This window comes from Enhydra lutris, unplaced genomic scaffold (genome assembly GCF_002288905.1).
Source record: "Enhydra lutris kenyoni isolate GAN:26980312 unplaced genomic scaffold, ASM228890v2 scaffoldscaffold10, whole genome shotgun sequence".
Lineage (NCBI taxonomy): Eukaryota > Metazoa > Chordata > Mammalia > Carnivora > Mustelidae > Enhydra > Enhydra lutris.
The window spans coordinates 5071039-5096443 of record NW_019154094.1 but is presented as its reverse complement, the minus strand read 5'-3'; the positions used below and the strand labels follow the sequence as shown (position 1 = coordinate 5096443).

The 25405-nt window shown below is 49.5% G+C and overlaps 1 protein-coding gene across 2 annotated transcripts; it reads left to right on the top strand.

Annotated features, from left to right (window-relative positions):
• The first annotated feature begins 18970 nt into the window (after positions 1-18970).
• On the top strand, positions 18971-25130 carry LOC111143875 (C-C chemokine receptor type 1-like). 2 transcript variants are annotated; one of them, XM_022497881.1, is made up of 3 exons: positions 19033-19371; positions 19862-19954; positions 22878-25130. In XM_022497881.1, the coding sequence occupies exon 3, from the start codon at positions 22942-22944 to the stop codon at positions 24007-24009; it is 1068 nt and encodes a 355-aa protein (XP_022353589.1). In that variant the 5' UTR covers positions 19033-19371; positions 19862-19954; positions 22878-22941; the 3' UTR covers positions 24010-25130. The 2 variants fall into 2 exon arrangements, with proteins under 2 accessions (XP_022353588.1, XP_022353589.1); XM_022497880.1 differs by lacking the exon at positions 19862-19954 and having other exon boundaries at positions 18971-19371.
• Positions 25131-25405: the final 275 nt, after the last annotated feature.

Here is a 25405-nt window from a genome sequence, read left to right as displayed (position 1 = left end):
CTTATTTTCCTAAGCATAATACCCTCTAGTTCCAACCACGTCGTCGCAAATGGCAAGATTTCATTTCTTTTGATGGCTGCATAGTATTCCATTGTATATATATACCACATTAAAAAGATATTTTTTAATACAACCAGAATTTTCCTGTCCAAAGGAACACATAGACTGTGGGATAACCAAATTATTCTACAGAACTCAACAGGAGACTTTGATGAGTCAAGGTGGAACCCATGGCTGGATGTCCCAAGAAGACCTGAGAAAGCCTTCCAGCTGTGGCCCCCTTGAACGCAGCATAACCTTGTGTTCATCATTAGGTCTTGCTGGACCTCAGCCTCCTCATCTGTGAATCATAGGGTAGACATGGAAACAACTAGACTATGGGAAAAAGCTCTGTGGAATATATAGGGCTAAGCAAACATAAGCTGTGAGTAGAATACCACTGTGCGATGTGCCTGTTCTGAGTGGTGATGTGTCCAGGGGACCTTTCATGAAGCTGGGCACACAGCACGTGTCACCCAACATTTGTGGGAAGAGATCTGATAAACTGGCAAAGTGGACGCGCCAATAAAATTCACCAAACATTTTTCACACATCTACTATGTACGCAGGGCTGTGCCACATGCTTCAAAGGATAAAGAAAAGATAGGGGGAAAAGCAAGGACTCTGCCAAAGAGGGCTCACGGGCTTCCTGGAGGCTGGAATTTGAGGGAGCTTGACAGCCAGGATGCAGGGTCAGGTGGGTCCTAGAAGCCCTGCCAGAGAAGAGTTAGAGGAACTAGAAGCTTCTTTTCTGAAGAAGAAGATAGGAAGTTGTTGTACATTATAATGGAGTTGGCCTTTCTCTTGGGCTCTCTGCCCCAGAGAGCTAGAAATCTCAGCAGGGTGTCCTGAGGGGAAGGGAGGCATCTTGGGAGCCCCAGAAGAAGCTGGGGGTGCATAGCCTCTCCATCTGGGGCGCTGTGCACTCACCCCTGCGAGGGCAGCTCCCTGGAACTCAGGGCCAGCCCCTCCCCCATCACCCCTTGCCTAGCCTCATCTCCCCTGCACACCAATGGCACTGGGTGAATACCCATTGAACAAGTGAAAGAGTACAGGAAGGACCTCATTTTTGTAATTGTTCTGGGGAAAACATTCACAACAGCAGTGTTTTGGGTTTCAAAAAAGAAAGAAAACTGTGTCGTTATTGTAGAAACCTAATAGAAACAGAAGAGGAAAGCAATCTACACATACATGAAGGGAATAGGAGGTAATAAATGAGAACAAGGCAACGTTATGTCAAATCGGGTACTTTCGACATACGACCTCGCTAGCTGGGGAAGCCGGGTGGAGACAGCCAGGCTGGGATCCAGATGGAGAGGCCTAGGTGGAGGGTCCTCCTCTCTGCCATATTTATAGGGCAAATGACAGGGTTTGAAGTTACACATTTGTTGTAGATGTCCAGTTTGGAGTGCGCTGCATTTCTACATTATCACCCTTTTAGAGTTTCAAGGAGCCTGGACTATGGGCGTGTGTATGTCTGTACCCCACTCCTGGATTCCATGCCTGGAGCAGGAGGCGATGTGAGACCAGATTTGTAGTTCTTCCAGAACAGAAGGGTCAGTTCTGAGCTGGAGGCCAGGTAATATATTTTAAATAACCAGGCCCCCAAGGTCACTGACACAGCAAGAGTCTCATAAACAACATTTCTCAATCTGCTTGTGTACGTGCAAGGCCAGGTGGTCTGTTACGTGACACAAATCACAGAAACAGCCATCCATATAGAGTAGTCATGCAAATTCCATTTGAGAATAAGGATAACTCTTTCCGCATGCTGGGGGCTGGATTGGAAAATCCCAGGATTTCCAGCTGCAATTCTCAGGACTCTCTTTCTGCTCCAAGTCTCCCATTCAAGCCCCATGGGGGATTCAGAGCTGCTTGAGACAGTCCCACCGTCTCTCCCCTCTGCTGGTGTACGCCCATCTGCAGTCAAGGTCCAGCTCCCCTAGGAGGATCTCCCTTTCTGCTTAGGATGACTGGACTCCGAGGCCAGGTAGCTGGCACTCTGCTTGGCTTCCTCATCTGCGAACAGCACACATGGATGGGAGCGTCCGGCGAGATAGCCCATGAAAGTGCCAACCACAGTGTCTGCTTGTGGGAAAGGCCCAGCCACTGCTGACCAGTCCTAGTGTCTCACCCCGGAGCGAGCGCTTGGTTCTCGCTCGTTGAACTTCTGCAGCATTTATGGCTGACCTAGAGTTCTGGTGCTCAGCATCATTTGACTAGAAGTCAGCACCCCTGCCCTCTCCACCTGTCCCGTTTACTCTCTGGTTCTGAGCGAGTGAAAGCACAAAGAGGCCACAAATAACCCCGTTCCCCAAACCGCAGGGCTGGATGCTTTACTGAGGCAAAGGCAACACCAAGAGCTTCCAGCGGCTCTCCTGCCTGGGGAAGGAGGACAGAGCTGAGCCAAGCCGTCCCTGCTGTGCTTTCCAAACTTTCCTAATTCAAGTCATTGCACCTCCTGTGGTGGGGAGGATGGAAGCTGGGGGATCACGCCAAGTGTCCTTCAGGAGGAGGCAGGTGGGTGGCAGGGATAGGGCTGGGTAGGTAGTGGGCCCTCTGTCTCGTACTTGGCCAACTGCACTGAGCTCAGTCTTCCCCCCTAAGCAATCGAAGAACTTCTTTACGTTGTGGAACAGGCCAAGTGCTAGCAATGATGGTCGAGGAGAGCTGACAAGAAGAGGTCTAAACACGTTTGGGGTGCATTGCTGGGGCATGTGGAATCCAGGAGTGACATGGATCCTCCAGGGAGGGACCCTACAGTGCCCTCAGTGTGCAGGCGACAAACCTTGGGAGCCCTTTCCCTGGGGACTTTGGTCAGGGGCACACTTTCTCACCACTTGAGAGATTAAGCTTTAGAGAAAGTTACTGATGGGGATTAATTTATGTGAGGATAAACACAACTACAGTTAATTTGAATGGAAACAGGACTTGGGAGCCTGTGTGGGCTGTAGAAGGGCACGCTGTGACTCTGGGAGATCTTGGTCAGATTCTTCACACGTCAAGGGTCCTCTTGGGCTTGTTTTGGTATCAAGAAGCTCAGGTCCCTACAAGCTATAGCTCCTCATTGCCCATCTGTTGCTTAAACTAACTAATCCATCCCAATGTGTTTGATGTCTCCTATGATCTGGCATTAGCACGAGAGCTGGCCCCAAATCTGAAGCCTACGTCCTCCAGGAATCACTGTGTTATCTCCTACGGCATTTCCACTCAAGGCTGTTGTGTGGGAGCCCACAAGGTCCCACATAAAGAAGATCCTCTCATACACTAGTGGAAAACACTCATGGAGATCCACAACACACTAAAGTCTCTGAGAAATCATCTAGTGTAGAACTCATTTAAGCTTTGTTAACCCAGCATTTCCCCCAAACTGTTTTTAATGCAGGAAAAAAAATTGTTTTCTTTCGAATAACACCCGTTCACATTCTTCAAGACTGGGATCCCTTGGAGCTCTGAAAGTTGGTGGTCTGATGATTGTTGCGTACATGGACACAGCCCAGGGCAGCTAGCTGCAAACCACCTTCTGGCTCATTCTGTCATTTTGGTGGGGGTCTCCAGAGCAGCCCACGAGGTTGTCAAGGTTGCTCTTGTTACATCGATGCTGTAGATGAGACAAATGAGAGACGTCAAGGGACTTAGCAAAAGCCACAGGGAGGGTGAAGAGCAGAGCTAGGCTCCAGCCCACAGTGTAGACTACCCACTGAGTACTCTCTTCTCCTGCGCAGTCCCACCATCTGAAGGACAGGGGCCCATGGGACTTCAGCTGACCATGAGGATGACATTGTGCCAAACATAGGGGCAGAACCCAGGTAGGTTTCCCTGAGGACCACGGGGGCTTGCTCTGTCTTGACTCTTCCCAGGAAGGACAAGAGACTTTTGGTGCTTCCTTCAGGCCACTCAGAGCATTAAGCTCACAGGAAAACCTAACCCCAAACGCTAATACCTTGTGATCTTCCAGATTCTCAATGTCACATAAACTAAAGAAGAAACATTTCAGAGGAAAAACAATCCAAACCACCACCACCACCACTACCACAACAGACCAAACACAGGACAACTTAAGAAGATAGGACCAAGGGCAGGAGAAATAAACAAAGACCCTCCAGGAACTAGGAGAGGGCCAGAAGTCTCTTGCAGGAGAGGTCAGGTCAACCCCAGCAGTGAGCGTGTGAAAGGAAGTGATTGCCAGAGTAGCAGAGAGTATGCAGTTCCTTGAATTGTGCCCAGCTTCCGGTCAGCAGCTCCTGGGTGCACGGTCTCGGGGCCCACCTGGGGCACAGAGGCTGGGCTTGGACCACACACCTTCTGGGGTCAACATTTTCCCAATGGGGCTGTGGAAGGGCTGAGGTCAACGGCTCACTGGTGGCCCAGTGTTATCTCTGAGGTCCCTCCATCCACAGTACACTGCCCTTCTGTGAAGCTCAAAAATCTATGGAAGCAAGCCTTCCCCCTCCTAGACGGTTCACAAGAAAGACTGGAGGGAGGCGGTGGACTTGGCAGGATGTGCAGAAAACAGAAAAGCAGAGTCTAGCCTCAGCATTGGCCTCCAACTCAAATAAAGCCAGCTGGACCAAACCCCACCCCATGCAGTGGCCATGAGCATGTACCCTGACCACCTCTGGCTGTAGGGTAGGGGCTTGACCTTGTCCCCCTGCGGGGCTCTGAAACCAGAGTTGTGCTTGCCCCAAGGCCCCACGTCTCCTGGTCCCCATCTGCCCCAGACCTAGGGCAGTGCGGACGCAGAGGCAGGCCCATTCCCGGGTCACCTTCCTCCTCTGCTGGCTGACTTCAGGGTGAGGACTCCTCAGTACGACACCAGACATCCCTCTGTCTGTGTCTGCATGATGGCCAGCAGGCTTCTGCAGTCCTGCCCTGTTCTGCGGGGTTCTTGGCAGCTGTCCCAGCTGCCCCCTTCCCAAATTTCCCCTCACGAACCCTAACAGATATAAAACCTCCTTGGTGTCTGCTTTTCAGGATCTGGGCTAGCACTACCTACATACTCTGATTAGCCTGAAAACAGACCCAGGGCCCTATTAGGCCACTCCTATAAGGCTCTGGGCTCAGCTGCTACGGTCGCTCTAACCATTTTGTGTGTTTCGTTTTATTCTTTTTTATTCCTCTGTATAAACAGCATAAATCTAATGTGAAAATTAGTAAATAAATAGAATGGGGAAGAAAAAAACATGCAGTGATTAGAAATGGTGCAGAAAATACAGTTTTCTCCCCGGGAGTATGGGCTAGAATATAGCCCTGAATAAGCAGGAGCAAACTTGTGTGACGTCAGTGGAGTAGAAGAGTGAAGTCCTTTCGTCCATGTTCCTTTATACTCTGAGATGGGCTGCCCTTGGAAATGCAAGTTGGAGAAGGGGAGGGGAAGAGGGGGAGAGAGGAGGAGGAGGAGAAAATAGATAAAATAGACGAGAGAAACAGGAGCTAGAAGGGATGGGAGATTATAGATCGACATGCTCATTTCTTTCTCCAAACAGCAGCCAGAAGTGTTTCTCCCATTCGAGAAAAGTTCATTTCTGCTTCACTCACGACCTAGGAGTATGGCATGTGGGAGATTTCTACGAACCCCAGGGGCTGGAGGGACACCCAGAGTGGGAGCTCAGGGCAGAGAGGTTTGATGGTTGGCTTTCACAAAACAAGATTTATCTGGACCCTTTCAAAATGTGTCAAGCTTCTGTTTGGCTCAGTGCAAATCCTGCATGAATTAAAAAACGTGCCCGAGTCTCTGCTCTGGGAAACATGAAAGAGCCAGTGTGGGGATTGGAGGAAGGGTCCATCAGTCCAGAATGCAGGAGGACACAAGGGACTCAAAGCCACCAGGAGTGACAGGGCTGGGGTCTGGTGTCCACCATGGGGGACTTGCAGGAGGGGAGGATGGCTTAATAATGAAAACAGCTTTTCCTGAGCACCTATGTCACAGCAGGGCCTTTGCGGAGGGCTTCACGTGCTTGGTCTTGAGTAAAAGGTGTCTCCCTGAGCCTGTGAGGTAAGTGAGCTTGTTTTTAACATTTCTCAGAGGAGGAACTGAAGCGAGTTGGTTAAGCAATGAGCCCGAGACCACACAGCCAGAACACAGTGGGGCTGGGGCTGGATCCCCCTGCACGGGATCCCCAGCTCCACCCCCTAACCCCCACCAACGCTCCCCCCCCTGCCCCCTGCAGCTACTGCCTCCCTGGAGGTCAGGGTGTGCAGCTGGCCAGGACCCCCATCCCCCTGCAGCAGCCCATGCCCAGGATCCAGCCATTGCATTCTATATCTGAACACCTGTGCTTTAATTCTACATCTCCTCAAAACCAATCAGACGAAAATGTGTACATTATGTACATGGGGCAAAGAGGGGGCTTTGCTTGCCATCACTCGTGCTGATTTCCTCCTGGCCTGTCCTGCTTTCTCACTCCCTTGCTTGCTGGTTGCTTCTGAGAGCACTCAGAGAAGAAACCGAGGGTTGATGGAGGGATGTGGGTGGGGGATGGGGACTGAGGAGGGCACTGCTGCATGAGCCCTGGGCTTTGTGTGTAAATGATGAATCACTGAATTCTACTCCTGAAACCAACATTGCATTCTATGTTCACTAGAATTTAAATTAAAAAAAATATATCACTCGTATGTGACCCCTCACCTCAAGGGTCTGGGAACCTGATAGAAGAGAGGGAGTTTATCATAGATGGTGGTTGCTTTTTTTGCATCAGCTTATTCAGATACCATTTTTGGACAATCAACTGTATCCATCTGATGAATTTTGACACTTCCATGTATCTGGAAAACAACTGCCACAGTCAAGATACAGAACTTTGAAATATCCCCAAAGAGATTCCTTGTGCCTCTTTGCCGTCCAACCCCCGCTTTGCCCCCAACTCCAAACAACCACATCTTTCCAGTTCTTAAGATCAGTTTCTCTGCAGCCCACTGCCTGAACATAGAGCCAATACTACATAGTTTAAGTTTTTGAATCGCACTCCTTCAAGGTACCAATTTCTACATCAGTTAAGAAAATGCTACCTACTCACAAACACTCCAAAATGCATAATGAGCTTAAACACACATTTCTGGATCATGTATAGCTAATCAGAAATCACTCATCAGTGGCGGTCTGATCCAGTCATTAATTCAGGGAGCAAGGCACCCTACACACCACCCTAGCTGGCACCAAGATCACAATGTATGCAGTTGCCTCACTTAAGAGGGAGTATGGAAGGGTTTTGTGAACAGGCCTAGAAGTTGCTCACATCATGTTTGTCCCATTCCATGGGCTAGAACCCATGTGATACGACCACACATAAATGCAAGAGAGGCTGGACGGGTGGTCTGTTGGTGTGCCCATTATTAACACTCTCAGGTCTGCATACAGCTCTCTGAAGGTGAAAGGAAAGCTAGGAAGAAGAAGGGGCAAGACATACTGACATACGGTCTGACAGCAACAGCACCACATCTAAGTAACACAAGATGAGAACTATCATCTTTTGAACAGTCTCATGCCAAGGGTTTACCATGGTTTGTCAGGTTCTTGTCACTATTTACAGGTGTCCAAGTTACAGGTGAGAAAGCCATGTGAGCTAACACGACCCACAGTGGCTGCACGGCCATCCAGTAGGATCGCTGTGCAGTGTGGGATATAACCATCCTGTATCAGTCAGGTTTTTTTGCTCATGGAAAAGGCTTCTGCAGGTCTCTTTGGCCTGGAAGGGAATTAATATAGGATTTCAGTGTCTTCATATTTAGTAAATATTTTCCAGTGCCCATGGAATATTCCCCAAGATAAACCACATCCAGGGCCTCAAAACTAAAAAAATAAAATAAAAAAATTTGAAATGACACAGAATACATTCTCAGAGCAAAGCGGAATCAACTGAAAATGAATCATAGGAACGTTTCCAAACACTTGAAAATTTAAAAATGCACTTCTAGATCATGCATAGGTCAAAGAGGAAGTCTCAAAGGAAATAATAAAAATACATAGAACTAGATGAAAACAAAAATATAATAAGTCAAAATCGACGGGGTGCAGCTGAGGCAGCTCTGAAGGCCAACACACAACATGAAATGTTTAGGTTAGAAAAGAACAGCCTCAAATCAGTAATCTAAGTTTCTTTCTCAAGAAACTAGAAAAAGGGGGGAAATTTAAGGGAAAAAAACCCCAAAAATCCCAAGGAAGCAGGAAGAAACAAATCAATAAAACTGAAAAAAGAAACAACACACAAAATCAATGAAAGAAAAAGCAGTAAAAAAAAAAATCATTAAAAGTGGTAAACCTCTAGCAAGACATGAAAGAGAGAATAAAACAGAGAGAAAACACTAATCACGAATCCACGTCAGGACTGAAAGGAGATATCACTACAGATCCTTCAGCCAAAAAAGGGATCAGAGAGAATACTTTGAACAACCTTACGCTCATAAATGCAAAATCTTACAGGAAACGGGTTCATTTGCCGAGTAGTAACACAGAGAAAACATTTGGCAAAATAGTTCACCCACTCATGGTAAATAGTGAACCATGAATATAAATTTCCTTGACATGATAAACAACATCTATATAGAGCCAGTGACTACATTGCACTTGCTGGTGAGAAACTGGGTGCTTCCCTCTACCATCAGGAACGGAGTGAGATGCCCATTCTCACCACTCCTACCCAACCACAGATCCTGGCCAGCGATAAGGAAGAAAAAGAAATAGGAGGTGCATCAACTGAAAAGGAGGAAATAAAATTTAGTCCCTGTTTGAAGATGACACTGTTATCTGCGGAGAAAATCCAAAAGAATCTACAAAAAAACTCAGAACTAATGACTGAGTTCAGCTAGGTTGTAGGAAGACAAAAACCCAACAAACAAAAATCCATCACGTTTTTATTTAATGAACTGGAAGCCAAAACTGAAAACACGATGCCATTTATAGTCGCTCCAGAAGGCTTCGGGACCACTCCAACAACACATTTGCAGGACTTTGTGCCAGAAACTGCAAAATGCTGGTGAAGAAAACAAAAGACCTAAATAAATGGAGAGAGACAGGCTATGTTCATGAGTGGGGAAACTCAACATAGTAAAGAGGTCAGTTCCCCTCCCCACCTCTGCCCCGCAATTGATCTATAGGTTTAAAACAATTTAGATTAAAATCCCATCAAGGTCTTTTTGTAGAAAAAGACATAGACAAGCTGATTATTCTTACATTGATATGGATAATCACAGGGTTTTGGACCCGCTAAAAACAATTTTGAAAACAAGGACTAAAGCCAGAGGAATCACTTTATCTGATTTCAGGGTGTCCTACAGAGCTACGGTAATCCAGGCACTGTAGTTTTGACAGAGGGACTGACAGATCAGTGGAATGAAATACAAAATGTAGAAATGGACTCACAAAGATTGCCCAACTGCTTTTTGAGAAAGACACCATGACAGCCTTTCCAATAAATGGTGCTGGAGCAAGTAGATATCCACGGGCAGGAAGAAAATAATAAGCCCCTGCCTCAACCTCATATCTTACACAAAAATTAACTCAAATCAATCACAGCCCTAATTATAAAACGTAAAACTAGAAGACTCTGGATGACAACGGAGAAATCTTTGGCATCTGGGCCACGGCCAAGTGTTTGTAGACTCGACACTGAAAGTACCATCCATAAGAAGAAAAACTGATAAATTCGCCTTCGTCAAGATGAAAATCTTTCCTCTGCGAGGGACTTTATTGAGCAGATGAAAATACAAGCTCCAGACTCAGAGAAAATATCTGTGAACAACATATCCAGCAAAATATCTGTATCTAAAATGTATTGCACTCTTAGAACTCAAAAGCAAAAAAATCCATTTAGAAAACGATAAAGACATAAACAGACATTTCCAGGAAGAAGACATACAGATGACAATTGGGCACGTGAACACATCTTCAATATCATTAGGCATTAGAAAAATGTAAATGAGGGGCACCTGGGTGGCTCAGTCGGTTAAGCATCTGCCTTTGGCTCAGGTCATGATCCCAGGGTCCTGGGATCGAGTCCTGCATCAGACTCCTTGCCTGTCAGGAAAACTGCTTCTCCCTCTGCTTGTGCTGTCTCTCTCTTTCTGTGTCAAATAAATAAATAAAATCTTTTTAAAAAGAAAAAGAAAAAGAAAAATGGAAATGGAGACTACTGCAAGATATTACCACACACCTATCAGAATCCCTGAAGTAAAACACAGGGACACAACCAGATGCTGGTTCCCCACCCTCAATGCTGCTTGTGGATATAAAATAATACAGCCACTCTGGAAAAGAGTATGGCAGTTTCTTTTTTTGTTGTTGTTGTTTTAAAATAATTTTAATTTTTAATCAAGCTTGTTTTATTATTTTCTTCAGACCTTATTTTATTTTTTCAGTGTTCCAAGATTCATTGTTTACGAGTATGGCAGTTTCTTACAAAACTAAATCATGTGCTTACAGTACAACACAGCAGTCACATTCTGGGCAATATATCTCAAAATAAAAAAATATATATTTAAAGATTTTTTTTTAAAGATTTTATTTAGTTATTTGACAGACAGAGATCACAAGTAGGCAGAGAGGCAGGCAGAGAGAGAGGAGGAAGCAAGGTCCCTGCTGAGCAGAGAGCCCGATGCAGGGAGCTAAAGGCAGAGGCTTAACCCACTGAGCCACCAAGGTGCCCTATATTAAAAGATTTTTAAATTGAAATACAGGATGCATCTAGTAAAATGCCTAAAGGACACTAATCTTGGCTTTTTGCAGATGTGTACACCCGTGTAACCACCAGTCAGGACGTTGCCCGAAGCCAGAATGTTCCTTGACTGGGTACTTCCCAGTCAGTACCCATGGAGGTAATTGCTATTTTATTTCTATCACCATGGATTAGTTTCGACTGCTCTTGAACTCAATAGAAATGGAGCAATACAGAATATAGCAGCAGCAGATTATACTTTTATGTTGTTGGGCATCACTTCATCATATGAAGATACCACAATTTACCCATTTTATTGTTGATAGGAATTTGGGATTTCCAGTTTGGGACTCTTCTGAATGAAGTTCCTAGCAACACTCTTGAGCATATCTTTTGGGTTCATATGCCCTTCTTTCTCTTGGGTATGTAGCTTCCAGTAGCATTCCTGGCTCTTAGAGAAGCCCTGTTTCGCTTTACATAATTCGGGTTGGTGAAGGAGGGAAGTTTTCAGGGCACTGCCTTGAGATGCTCTCTCCTTCCCCTTTTCCGGCATGGAGGTGGGGGTAAGGGGACCCTAGGATAGTTGTGTTTTTTGTTTTTTGTTTTTTTTCTTTTTTTACACATAGGAGGCACTCTACCCATGTTTGCTGTTCGATTGAGGCTTGTGTTGAAGACTTAGAGAGCTACATAGCTCCCATCAGCCGAACACCCACCAAATGCCAGGCACTTAGGAAATCACATTTAATTCTTGCAACAATCCAGAGAAAGAAATACTATCATCCCTGTTTTACAAATGGGGAAACAGAGGCTTGGACAAGCAGTAAAGAAAATTGCCCACGATCCCTTGGTTGGCATCTGATAGAGCTATCATTCGAACCCAAGTCTGGCATGCTGGGGTGCCTATTGCTGGCTGGGAGATGCTTGGACAATGAGGGGAGGCAGGGACAGTGTGCAGAGGGTAGAACCTATCCTTTAACCAGGACTGGGGCAGCCAGTTCTCTGAGGCAGGGGCCCAGGAGAAGGGCACCCTGAAGGCTTTTCTTCTGAGCTCTCCACCAGCATGGTGGCACCCTTTGAAAGGAAGCCTGAGGGTGCCTGACCAGTGCTCTGAATGGCAAGGCAGCGGCAAGAGAGAAAGAGACAAATGAGATGAGAGAGCAACACAGCCGGGCTGTCAGGACCTCTCCCTGTCACATCCCAGAGTGGAATGCTGGACCCCCACGTGCCCAACTGGGCTAGAAGTTCCCGTGATGGCACCATCAATTCCCATCTGTCCCCATGATGCTCCCATCAACTCCGCTCTACCCTGCTTACCCAGGAAAGCCTGGGGCCATGCTCTTGGCGATGGGGAAGGGCAGGGCTTCTCTGTTGATGGGGAGCTGTGGTGATGGCATGGCACTGGGTGCTGGTTCCTTGGGCCTTGCCATTCTGGAACAGGACTTTAGCAGCCCAGACCTCAGCAAGACCTTCAATGTCAGGGCCTTGGAAGAGGCCTCTGGCAGGCTCCAAAACTGTCCCCGAAAGGACTGGGTCATGGCGGGCCTGGGAGGTCATGGCTTTTCGAGCCAGAGCCACTGTCCTCTCTACTCTTGCACAGCTCTGGAAAGGGTGGTCCCTTGACTCTGTCTTTCCCAGGGGTAATTTGTTTAGACCGCCCCCCGGGCCCCCTTGAGCTCCGGGAAGAAGGATGGGAAGTCTTTGCCCCTTCTCCCTGGGAGAGTCCCTCCATGTCACTAAGACCACTAAAAATGAATGTCCAGAGTGGAGAGGCCCAACTGGCCTCGAGTCCACTCAACCTGGGGAGGCCCCCCAACATCCATCTTTTTAAAGGCCTTTGATGGGACTCTGGGTCCTCCTTACAGAGACATCAGGAAACAGGCAAGACTGGAAGCATCAGAAAGAGGACAGGAACCTCCAAGTGGGAATTAAAGATAAGAAAGGAGTGCTGTCTGGACAGTAGGGAAGTGGGGAGGGAGAGACCCTGGAGCAGGAGGTGGGGGGCATGCTGGGGGGGAAGGGGAGGCCCTGGAGCAGGAGGTGGGGGATATTCTGGGGGGAGGGGAAGGCCCTGGAGCAGGAGGTGGGGGGCATGCTGGGGACACTCTGCAGGAAGGAAATGCTGGTGCAGGACAAAGGAGGCCAGGAGCTGCTTCCCTTCGTGAGCTTTCCCCTTGGCTGTCCTGGGAGACCTTGGGTCTGCAAGAAGCAAAAGAACACAAGATTCTCAGAAGAAATATTTAAACATGCCCTTCAAAAACAGGGAAGCTGCCAGCTGGTGCTAGTGGGGAGAGTAAACACCAAAGATGAAGGCCAGAAAACAAAACAAACTAGCACCATCCCCTCCTCACTCCCCCTCGAAAGCCCACAGAAGGAAAAGGAAGACTGGAGGGAGGTTAGAAAGTCCAGAAAAGGGAAGTACAAAGTGAGTACAAGATGCCCTGGCACAGACTCGGGGCTAGAACTTCTGTGGGTGTGACATGACCCGGAGCCCCTTCCCCAGCCGCTGCACACCCCCCCTGCCCCACACACAAGACAGCAGCCAAGGCCAGGGCCTCCCTCCACGGAGAGGACCAGGCTGATGAGTGGTGGTCTTGTGGTGTGGGTGGGTGCACCTCGAATGGGAGGGAATCCCCCTGTGTTTGGGGAACTGGGCCCCAGCTAGCTGTGCAAGGGGCAGACATTCAAATAAAAGCAAGTTTCTGCCCAGACCAAAGGTCTGTATGCACTCAGATGTAAAATTTCTTGTTGGGTCCCTCTGCCCTCACAGGTGTACCATTAAAGCCCTGCCAACATCCCCCCTCCACACACCCCCTTCCCCTTAGTGCATGGCCTGTGGCTGCCCTGCAGAGGTGAGCTGGTTTCATATCAGCTCTCTGGCAGGGAGGAATGAAAAAGGCATTGACGTATAGCATTAGCGTTGGCCAATTCCTGGCGTGAAGACTTTCGGGGGTGCCAAGTTCAAGCTGTCAACTTAATGTCACTGGAGGGTCAGCTGGGTAGCCTGAGTCGGCTGTGGGGTTTAGGAACCTATCATAACAGCGTTTACTAAGTATATACCATGTGCTAAACATCTTACGTGCATCATCTTATTAATGCACACAGAGCAAAGCTCAGAAAAATAGTTAACTTTCCCTGGGTCCCTAACTACTAATGGCAGAGTCAGGAATTCAGAAGAACATATCTGTATCGGTCTACCCGGCACCTGCACCCGGGTTTGCGTTTCAGGAACGTGGGTACTCTACAGTGACCGCAGGCACCAAAGACCTTTTGTTTACACGGGTTATTAATATTTACTGTTGCAGAAATCAAAACTGAGAACTTATTACAATGTCATTCTCTTATTTTTTTTAAAGATTTTATTTATTTATTTGACAGACAGAGATCACAAGTAGGCAGAGAAGCAGGCAGAGAGAGAGGGGGTAGCAGGCTCCCTGCTGAGCAGAGAGCCTAATGTGGGGCTCTATCCCAGGACCCTGGGATCATGACCTGAGCCGAAGGCAGAGGCTTAACCCACTGAGCCACCCAGGTGCCCCCCCCCATTGGATTTCTAATGGAAATGGCCAAACAGCTCTCCCTGGTGGGGGACCTGATTTCTACTCCCTCCAGCAATGGGTAGGCGTGACTTCCTCAACTTCACCAACACACAAGGTCAGGGCCCAGGGCAGCTGCACTAAACTTCAGGGTGGGGCTTGGAAGTTGCGTCTATCTGTCTAGCTAGCCCAGCTAGCGCTCTCCTTCTGAGCGACAAGCAGTCCCCCAATGTTTACTGAGCATCTTCACCCAGAGGGGCATCCGGACTAGGTGTCAATGTCTCTGCAGGATGCTTTGGGACTCCACCCACCTTCCTCTGGGCATCTCTTGAACCTTACACAGATATAATCACTGGACCGTGACGTTCTAGAACCAGGGTGTCTCACACCATACTGTGCAAACAAATCCCCGGGGGGGATCTGGTGAAAACGCAGTTTCTCCTTCCGCAGGCCCGTGGTCTGCATTTCTGGAAGTGCGTTCAGGTCTTGCCATCACACATTAATCAGCAAGTGTCTAGCAATGATTCTCAAACTCCAGCATAATAAATAAGATGCCCTGGAGGGCTTCCAGCTTCTTGGGTCCAACACCCAATCCTGGGGATTCTGATTCGGCAGGTCTGGGGTGGGGCCGGAGAATCTTTCTTCTTAACCTGCTCCCATGTGATGCTGATGCTGCCCGCTCGCAGACCACCCCCTGGGGTGAACACGGGAGTGCCAGGCCCTGCCTCACTCACCTGGGGGCCTGTGACGCCCCGGGCGTGACACAGACAGAGGGCACATCCTGGGTGGGGGATGGACGGAGTGGGAGGGAACCAGTGCCCGCAGGAGCACTCTCCTCCTCCTCCCCACAGGGTTCAGCTTTCAGAAGAGATAGAAGAGGCGGCAGGTGCATACGCCTCACAGTCTGCAGCTTCGATCCGAGGCACGAAAGGTTATGATCACCTTCTTCACAGATCCCTGCCTCCTGACAGTGAGTTACTACTCAGTCCTTGCCGGCGCTTACCCCTGCCACCTGCCGTGGTCTGGTGGGCTGCGTCTACAGGCCTAGCGGCTGGGCTCTGGGGAGCTCTCAACCATCCCGGAGACTAGGGAGTCTGGTAGGCAGGAGGGGGAGAGGAAGGAGACTAGGTGAGGATCATGGGCTCATCCTTCCCCTTGTCGGTTGGTTCTAAGCTTTCAAACCCTGCCCTCCAGTGTCTGTTTCCTGCTGAGCATTGCCCTGTGACAGAAGAATGGAGAGGAGGGGCTCTCCCTCCGATGACTGTCACCCAGGCCCTGCCCCTGGGCGCACTGGAGAGAAGCCACCTCTCCAGGGGCTGTTTTCTCAAAGAACTCCCTGGAACTTCCTTTTTCTTCTAAACTGATGAAAGGAAGAGGCAGCCCTGTCTTCTGGTAGATGTCACGATGCCTGGAGGTGTCGCTAGCAGCCCTCTCTGGGCCGGGCCAGAGAGCTGGTCTGAGAGCATCAGAAAGATAGACAGAGCCATCACACTGCCCATGGGTGACTGTGGGCCCTCCCGTGGGGCCACCATTCCTTTAGAACCATCCCGGGCGGGATGCCTGTAGGGTTCCCTCTGGCCACGCTCAACTTTGTGGGTATGCGTGTGGCGCTGGTTCTGCCTGGGACTGGATGTTGCTGCCAGGAAGGGAGGGAGGGTGTAGGTCAGGGAGGGACTACAATGATGGACAGCAAGGGCAGGAGGAGGCAGATGGTCTGTGGAAAGATGACAACCCACTGGGATCCAAGAACCACCGGTGCAGGAGGAAGGAAAGGAGGGAGTGGGGTCAGAGGCTGGGGTGCTGGGGACCGAGGTATGAAGGCCACAGATGGTGTGATGGGGAGAGCCAGGAGTTAGGATCACGGGAGTGAGCGGCTGGGAAATGTGGAAGACACGGCCGAAGAGGGGAGGAGTTCAAGGAACCCATTGGCCCCGGAGCTGGAGGACACCTGCACTTTGGGGGAGGATAAAATAGGGCTTCCAGGTCCCCCCTGTCTTGGGGCACATGGCCTTCTACAGTGTACTCGATGGCTCCAGCTGAAACATTCCTTCCATCCCCCGACTCCTTGGTTGTGGCTGGGCTCTGTGACTTGCTGTGACTGACAGGATGTAGCCGAGGGGACATCGGTGACTTCTGATGCTATGCCTGAAGACACTCTTCAGTCTCTGCTTATGTCTGAGGACCCCCACCCCCACCCATCATCACCACCACCAGGCAAGGAAGCTGGCATGGCCAGCCGGAGGACGGGAGGCCATGTGGAAAACTAGGACACCCCCAGTTGAACACCAGTACCCACTGCCACACAGGGACACCCATGCCCCAGAGATTCACGCCACAGTGTCAGCGCGAGTTAAGCCCCTAAGTGTGAGGGTGTCAGGCTGCAGACATGTGTGGATTGTGAAATCATCAAGAATTATTACAAGGGAATGTTAGAGATTGTTAGCTAAGATCTAGGTTCGTGAGACAAGAACAGTTTTTAGTCTTTTTTTCATTTTTATTTTGAACTATTTCGAGTGGACTGCCTTGCTATTTATTGTCAAAAGTATCCAACGTATGTCATCAGGTGTAAACAAAGGGACCTCCACCACTCCCCCAGAAAACTCTCAGAGCTCCAGCGTCTGCCCCTCCCGGATGGACTTCTTGCTGCAGCGTGGGAAGGCTTCAAGAGAGAAGGTGGCATCTTGCACGATCCAGGCAGGAGGAGAAGGGTCATGGGTGTGGCCAACACCCTCGATGACATTGGGACGTGACACAGCACAGTAGAGTAACAAGCAGAACTTAGGGGAGAGAAGATGACACATTGGGCAGCAGACAGAGCTCCATGGTCCTGGCACTGCCAGTCCCTCTGGAAATTAACCTACAGGTGTACCACTTGAACCTGAAGAGTGAACCTCCATGAGAATCAGGCTCCACACAGTCCATGAGCCCGGCCTTGCCCTGTCTTGATTAAACAGAGCATGAGATTTCTGGGATGTTGAGGTTGAGACAGGAAAGGAGCGGCAGAAATGGTGGGGTCAACATCCGATGTCAAAATTCCACACAATGGAAGTGTGTGAGATGAAAGGAGAGGGTCAGCAGGCTAGGTCAGGGGTTGACACAAATGAAGGGGGTACCAAATGAGGGAGTCAGATACCTAGGCGAAGTCAAGGTCAGAATCTTGGGGTGTGCACCTTACTGATACTTCCACCTGTCCCTGCTATGTCTAGGGCGATGGCCAGTACCTGAAGGACCAGCCCTGTGCCCTGGTGGAGAATCTCCTGGGAATGATATTCAGTGACACAAGCCAATGAGAAGAAGTCCTCTGCCAGCGGTGGGCAGGTAGAGATTTAATAGATACATGCCTGGTCTCCTCACCTCTGGTCCCACAGTAGGGGTGACTCTTGGGTGCTCCCTAAGCTCCCCCTAAGGCCAGGGTGCCACTTGCCTTCTACAGTGCTACCCTCATCATCACATTCCCTTCCCTGGCCCGCTTTCCCCTCCCCTGCAGTGCTTCCTAGGATCCCCTGAAAAAACACTACTTGTGTCTGCATTCCACTCCAGGCTTTGCACCTAACCGGGAACCCCAAATTAAGACAGGCACTGAACACATCTCAGGCACTCCACCAAACCATTCATTCATAGGCATGTCTCTATCTTCATCTAATCCTCTAGAAAGTCGGCATCATTAGCTTTGTTTTACAGAAGAGGAAAGAGACAGTCAAAAGCATAAATAATACACTCAAAGTTACCAAGAGGTGGACCCAGGATGAGATGCAGGTCTGGTTTGCCAGGCTCATCAGAGCGCGCCCCTCATGCCCTGCTCTCTGCACAAAGGCAGCAAGTTCTTGGGCCCGTCTCCCTCTTCGTCCATCTGGTCACCTTTGGCCTCCCTCTTCCCCCATCTCTCTGTGGACAGGCTGCTGAAGAGGGGAGACCCGATCCCAGGAGACTCATGGAATGTTCCTTTGAAGACCTTGTCTAAAGTCTTCATTTTACAGATCAGGAAACAGCCTTGAGGGGACAAGCGACATTTCCAAAGCACACAGGCATCCCTTTCTGAATTGGTGCTTTGCACAATCTGTGAAGAAGGCCTAGCAGAGTCCTGTGTTACGGAAAAGGAGCAAAACCCCAGTGGGCTGCAAGCTCAGTGGCAGAGCAGGTGTTAGCCGCCTCGGGGAAATTCACAAGAGGCATCTTCCATCAGACATTTTCTCTTGGGCCAGGTGCTCTGGGACACCCTTCACCTACAAGCTGACCTGGGGCATCCCGCTATGAGCCAAAGTGTTCAGCCTTCTCATTTGATAGAGCGGGAGCCAAGACTTATCAAGGCATCCTTACCTGCCCTTGTCTCCAGGACCGAGCTGGGATTTGGCCTTGGCCTCTGGTTGGATCATCACACACAACAGGAACCTGGAATCAGAAAGGAATGGCCAAAACCCAACCTAGACACCTGGGCTCACTCCAGGCTGGGGGTTCCTTGAGGTGAAACTATTCAGTGGGGTTTGGTCCCACGATGAATGGGGTGCAGAGAGGGACAGCAAATGGTCAGAGGTGAAGGACCTAGGGGGGTGCCAAAGAGAAAAATGCCACCTCTCTTGGGCTACCAGCCCTCTCATTTTGAGGAACAGGACCCAGACTTCTGGTTTAAACCCTTCCATTTGCAAGCTTTAAGAAAAAAAAGGCTACTCACTGACCACAAGACGTCCGCGCCCCGCCCTTCCACAACCCTCAACACATACGCATAATCTCAGCCTTCAATTGCTTCACAAATTCCCAGAACACCTCACACCACCTCTCCCCCACTCAACTCCACCCAACCCCACCCAGCCCAGTCCCCTTAAGGCAGAGCTCTCCAGGGAGAAGCACAATCCTTTCTCTGTGCTTTCAATCACTCTCGCGATCTCTGTGAGCAGAGACAATCCTTCGAGCAAACCCAGCATCAAGGAACAGCCACTGGCAGGTGTCGTGGCCACTCACGGACACCCAACCAGATACAAAAAGAAGAACTCTATCCCCTTCTTGTCATTCTGAAAGACTGTGAACCCTGGAGTCCTCAATCATCACACAGGAAACAGAAGACTTCCTGCTCAGTAAGGACGTTGAACCTTGAATTCATAAAGATTCTAAAAGCTCCAGAAATAAAGACTTCGTGGACAAAACCCCTAGGGACCAGAGTAAGTGGCACTTGTCTGTTCTGTCTCCTCAGTGACCATGAGGTCAATCTGGTTTGCAGTCATGCATGCAGCCAGGTGGGACTGGGGTCCTCGTGTTGCGGGACATTCCTTACCTGCCTCCTCAAAGGTGAGGAGTTCTTCGAGGGTCAAGCAAACGCCTAAGTAGACCATCAATGCACCTATAAGGCAATTAATTGTATAGCAATACTCACAAGGGGTGAATTTATAAGATGGGGTGCTCAGATGTAAAATGGTTTTTTTGTTTTTTTTTTTTTTTTTGCTAAAAAAGGAAAGCTTTCCTGAATGATGGGTTTTTGGTGACTGATTGAGAAAATCTGCCTTTCTAAAGTCAGTTAAGAACAAGAGGATCTCTGAAAAACCATTCAAGAGAAAATCACTTGCCAAACTGGTCTGTGTAAACAAAAACCAAACACGGTGTATGAAGAAATTGTAGCGAAAGGGAAATACTAATTAGAAAAAAATGTTGCAGATGCGAGGATGATTTGATACTGGACCAGTTTCTTGAGAAGACTTAGACCCAAGGAGCCTTACAATCAGGACTGCTGGTTTGTCTTTCTAGGAGGTAGGATTTTACACTCCCGAAGGCAGGGAGATGTCCTTTTGGGATGCATCCATTCTGCTCTACTAACAAAGAGGCAGGTCAGAATTTTCTCTGAGGAGAGAAGGGCATGGGGGCTACTTGGAGGTATCTATTTCAACTTTTCCTCCATAAACTCTGGAGTGGCCCAGATTTTCAGAGTTAGAAACTCTCGGAAGTTTGCATAGGTTTTCGTCAGGCTGTGTACCACTTACTGGCACTTCAGTCCCCAATCTGACTAGCAGGACAGCTCTAGGCTATGCAGACTGTGGGGAGTGAAGGACCAGTAAATGTTTAACAAGTGGCTTTCGGGGGGGGGCTGATTTCTAGTGTTTGTGGATTTCTATGGTGTAAATATCCTCACTATGGTTGATTTCAAGTTATGGAGCCCCTGAATGTTAAGCTGGGGAGATAAGCACACGATTGGTTTTTTATGAACCAGGATAAGCCAGCCCCTGCACACCACCCTTTTGGGTGTCTTAGCCCTGCAGACTGCCCTTTCTCTGCTCAAGGCCTTCACCAATTCCCAGGCTAGAGGATGCTGCCCTTGTAAGGTGCCAGGTGGCGTCCAGGGCTCCAGCTGTCTGCTGAGCAATGGCCTTGGGGCGGACTTTGCAGCAGACTCCAGCAGGGCTGGATGGCAACAGGGTCCTTCTGCCTCCCTCCATGGCCCCATGCCAGGCCATCTCTCTCTCAGAGTTGTTGTGTGGTGCCTGGCAAGGTGGCAGAATAGTTAATGCAGTTAGAAGTGTACGGGGGAGGGGACTGGTGTAAGTGATTCTCTGCTCAAATGGCATGAGCAATGCTGACTCCGTTTGCCTTCATCTTTGCCAAAATTCCCCAGAAACTGGGCTCCTGGGCTCAGTCTTGCACCAGTTGTTCCTTGGGCTTCCAAGCTGCTTGGAACTTCTGCTGAAAACCTGCCAGCCCACCCAAAAATGCTGTCCGCGAAGCCGACCTGTCCTTATCCGGACGGGAAATCAGAAATCGTTCACACGGCTTGCACGGTCAGCCTGGGTTTCTCCAGAAGTAGGGCTGGTTGGGTAGAGGCAAGTCCAGAGCTGGAGGAGTTGGCCATAAGGGGGGGGGGATTTGACTGGAAATGACAGTCCCCCAGCCAGGGTGTATGACACTGTCGTCCCCCCCCCCCAACCCCAACCCCATGGGCCTCATTTTCCAATGGCCATTTTCCAATTTTATAGGAAGGAAACATTCATTAAGCAATTTAGAAGGAAGAGTGTTAGAGACCCCAGATTCAGGGTGGGAATTATGATGTAGGAACCGGCTACTTTTCAGACTGGTGGGAACCTACTGAAAATTTCAAAGGGCAGTTCGCATGGTAGGGACTGTCCTGGTTCATCACTCTTGAGAATTCATTTTCCAGATTAACTACAGAGAGAACTGGTGGGGGAACTTGGGGAGCAGGGTACATCAGCCAGAACAGGACTGGAGCTGGGGACTGGCCCCAGAGAAGGATCAGTGCAGGGAAGGAGGAACCCCAATATTTGCTGAGGGCCCCGTAAGTACTAGGGGGTAGCTTTTCTCACACATTACAGTAGTCCCGCAAGGTGTTACTTTCTCACATTACAGATGAGGAACTGAGGTGCTTGTTTCAGCAGCGCCTATACAGATGAGGAACTGAGGTTCAGAGAGGTAGATTAACTCATCCAAAGTCACACACTGGTAGGTTCTACAAAAGCCCATGCTCCCTTCAGGGAGGTTTCTGTCGTAAGTGGAAAGGATGGAAAACAAATGCTGAAAATCGGGGGCTGGGAAAGTCTCATGAAGGCAAGCTCTCTAGTGGTTCTTTTGTTTTTCTTTGTTTCAAGCCAACCCTGGGTAAAAATATCGGCAGAACTCCAGCTACCGGTCATCACATGATGCCTCATGGTTCGAGGCTGTTCTGAGCTCTTCCCCTGCCCACCCCCAACCCTTCTTCTCATGAGGTTGCCCCACTCCTCCCAGACTATACTGTCCTCTGAATCCTCCTCACGGCCCTCATGGGAGGTCTACTGAGTGACCTGTAGATCCACGTGGGCCCCATCAAGGCTGTATGACGTGAGCAAAGCTGACCTGCTTTGGTGTCCTCAGGGTCCTCTTATACTAAGGGATGGGCCTGGCCTTCTAGAATTTCACTATGGCAGCACTATGGGCCTTTGGGATATGATAATTTTTGCTTTAGAGAACATCCTTGGCCCTGCCTACTGAATGACCAGATAGTAGCATCCCCTAATCACAGTGGCAACCAAGACACAAAATAAATAAAATAAAATAATAACCCTACACACTTTCATGTGCCCCCACCATGCTACATAATCCCTGGCTAAGAACCTTTTTAGCCCCCTCAGCCGTGAAGACCCATTTGCAAGTCTGGGACTCTCAGCTTCCTTCCAGAGACCCCACAGTGCAAAATCATTGCTCCGTGATTGGACACAAGGATGCACGTGGCTTCAGGAATGCACGCGAGAACAACTTCAGCTCTCATTCTCCTAGATACGTGTCCTTACCACTTCTGACTCTCACATCATCACCTCTAAACCAGGGAACGATAGCAGAACCCCCTCTGGTTGGGGTGGGAGGAGTTATCTAGCACTAAGTTCAATGCCAAGGCCATGGACAGCACTGGTTCGGGGCAGCGTGGCGGGATCTCCCTCTGTCTGTGCTGTGCAGCTGGTTGCCTTTTCCTTCACGACACTTAGTGCCAAAGTAATTGAATTAACGACTGATGGGCCCATTTGTTTACTGCCTATGCCCTCTGTTAGACCACAGGGTCCACAAGGGCAAAGAGGACCTGGATCCCACCTTGCTCAAGGTCGAGTCCCAGGGCCTGGTACATAGTCGGTACTCAGTAAACAGTTGTCAGGTGGGTGAAAACCTGTAACCACCGCCTCGTCTTTGTTGTCCGCAGTCCACCGCCTTTCCTGGCCAAGTAACCACAGAAATCATCTTCTTGACTCGTGCAAAAATCCACGATGGAAACCTCGGCCCCCACAACGAACTATGACATGACGACGGAATATGACTATGAGGGCATAACCCCATGCCAGAAGGGGGAGGTGAGGGCCTTTGGAGCTCAGCTGCTGCCCCCCTTATACTCCCTGGTGTTCATCATCGGCCTGGTCGGCAACATCCTGGTGCTGCTGGTCCTCATGCAGCACAAGAGGCTCAAGAGCATGACCAGCATCTACCTCCTCAACCTGGCCATTTCCGACCTGCTCTTCCTCTTCACGCTGCCCTTCTGGATTGACTACAAGCTGAAGGATGACTGGAACTTCAGTGATGGCACCTGTAAGTTGCTCTCGGGGTTTTATTACACGGGCTTGTACAGCGAGATCTTTTTCATCATCCTGCTGACCGTGGACAGGTATCTGGCCATCGTCCACGCCGTGTTTGCCCTGCAGGTTCGGACCGTCATCTTTGGTCTCATCACCAGCGGTGGCGCGTGGGCCCTGGCCCTCTTGGCCTCCGTCCCAGGCTTCTACTTCTCCAAGATCCAGTGGGAGTTCTCCCACACCACCTGCAGCCTCCACTTCCCTCATGAAACCCTCAAAGCCTGGAAACAGTTCCAGGCTCTGAAACTGAACATGTTGGGTCTGGTTTTGCCCCTGTTGGTCATGATCATCTGCTACACCGAGATCATACGGATTCTGCTCAAACGACCCAATGAGAAGAAGGCCAAAGCTGTCCGTCTGATCTTTGTCATCATGGTGGTCTTCTTTCTCTTCTGGACCCCCTACAACCTGGCCATATTGGTCTCTGCTTTCCAAGACAGCCTTTTCGCCGATGAGTGCAGGCAGAGCAAACAGCTCGACCTGGCCATCCAGGTGACGGAGGTGATCGCCTACACACACTGCTGTGTCAACCCCGTGATCTACGCCTTCGTCGGGGAGCGGTTCCGCAGGTACCTGCGCCAGCTGCTCCGCCAGCTGCTGTCCACGAGCTTGGTTAAAAGGCTCCCCTTCCTCTCCACGGACAGACTCGAGAGGGCCAGCTCTGTGACGCCCTCCACCGCAGAGCAGGAACTCTCCGCTGGGTTCTGACTCGGGCCCCTGGAGGCTGATCTGGGACCCAGCAAAGATGATCTGCCAGGCACGCTGACCCAAGCTGAGGCAGGCTGGGACACCTGGCACAGTGTGGAATTGCAGCCGTGTGGGAGTGAGTGAGTTTAAAGGCTGTCTAGACTAAATCACTTCTGGGATGACTGAGCTATCTCCAAGAACTCCTCCCTGGTAGAAAGGAAGTGAATGAGCGAAATGGGACATTCCAGAAGACTGGAACAGAGGGTGCCAGGGAAGAGCTTGGGCCCAAATGGGATTTCATGATTTGTGAGCATTAACATTTGTAAACAGTGCCACTGAGCATCTCAGACTCCTGCCCCTGCCCCCACCACCAGTGAACTTGGAAGTGGGGATTTCCTGCTGACTCCAATCTGAGCATTGCAGGAGCCAGCAGCAGCCTCCTCCCCACCCTCACCTACCCCCACCCCACGCCCCACTGCAGGTTTCAGGCTCTTAGAAACCCTGAGGAACAAAGGACTCTATGATGGAACATCTCGAGCCCTAGTGGGAAATAGGATTGGGGAACAGCCCTCGGCAGTGGAATGGAGAAAGCCCTTGGCCAGAATCGTTACATTTGCAAAACCAAACAATCCAGGCCATGGGCTAGACACAGACCACATGCACAATACGTTTGACTTCTTGAAATAGCCACAGAGGGGAGGGAGTCATTATTTCCATTTACCAGTTTCTTCTTTCTGAATACTTTCCAGAATCTCCCTTCCTTGTAAATTGGATGAGGCGGGAGTACATTCTGCTGGCTTTATTGCAGAAACTAATATCAGGCAGAAGGAGAGAGGGTTGATTTCCCTCCTCCGCTTCCCCGTGCGAGCCTTCTGGTTTTACCAATCTGGGCTCCAGCTGTTACCCTGGACCCATCCGCAGGAAAAAATGACCTGGTGTGCAAGCTGACAGTGTCTGAGGCTGAGAGGGAAGGGGGTGAGGTGGGGACTCACCCTCACGTGGATGGTTGAGAGGACCCTTAACTCAAAGAAACATATTTCCCCTCCGTGTCCTTAACACCTGATCTCTCACCAGGGACCTCCTGGTCATCACTTCTTTCTTCCCTTTTCCCTAGGACGAGTATTTCTTTAAAATCATTTTCCAAATAACAATAACAACAACAACAAAAAAAACAAACAGCTTAAAAACTCAAAGGGGGAAAAGAAAACACCCAAAGCGCCCAATTCTCACTACCCAAAGACAACGACTGTGCCGTCTTCTATGTATTCTCTGTTAGTTTGGTGTTTGCTATCTCCTGTGTGTATTTATGATGATGACAAAGACGGACTTCAACTGTACTCCTGCTGTTTTATGTTCTTAAGTAGCAGTATGTTGGGGTCACTTTCCCAGGTGAATAAATCATATTAAAGCACTTTTT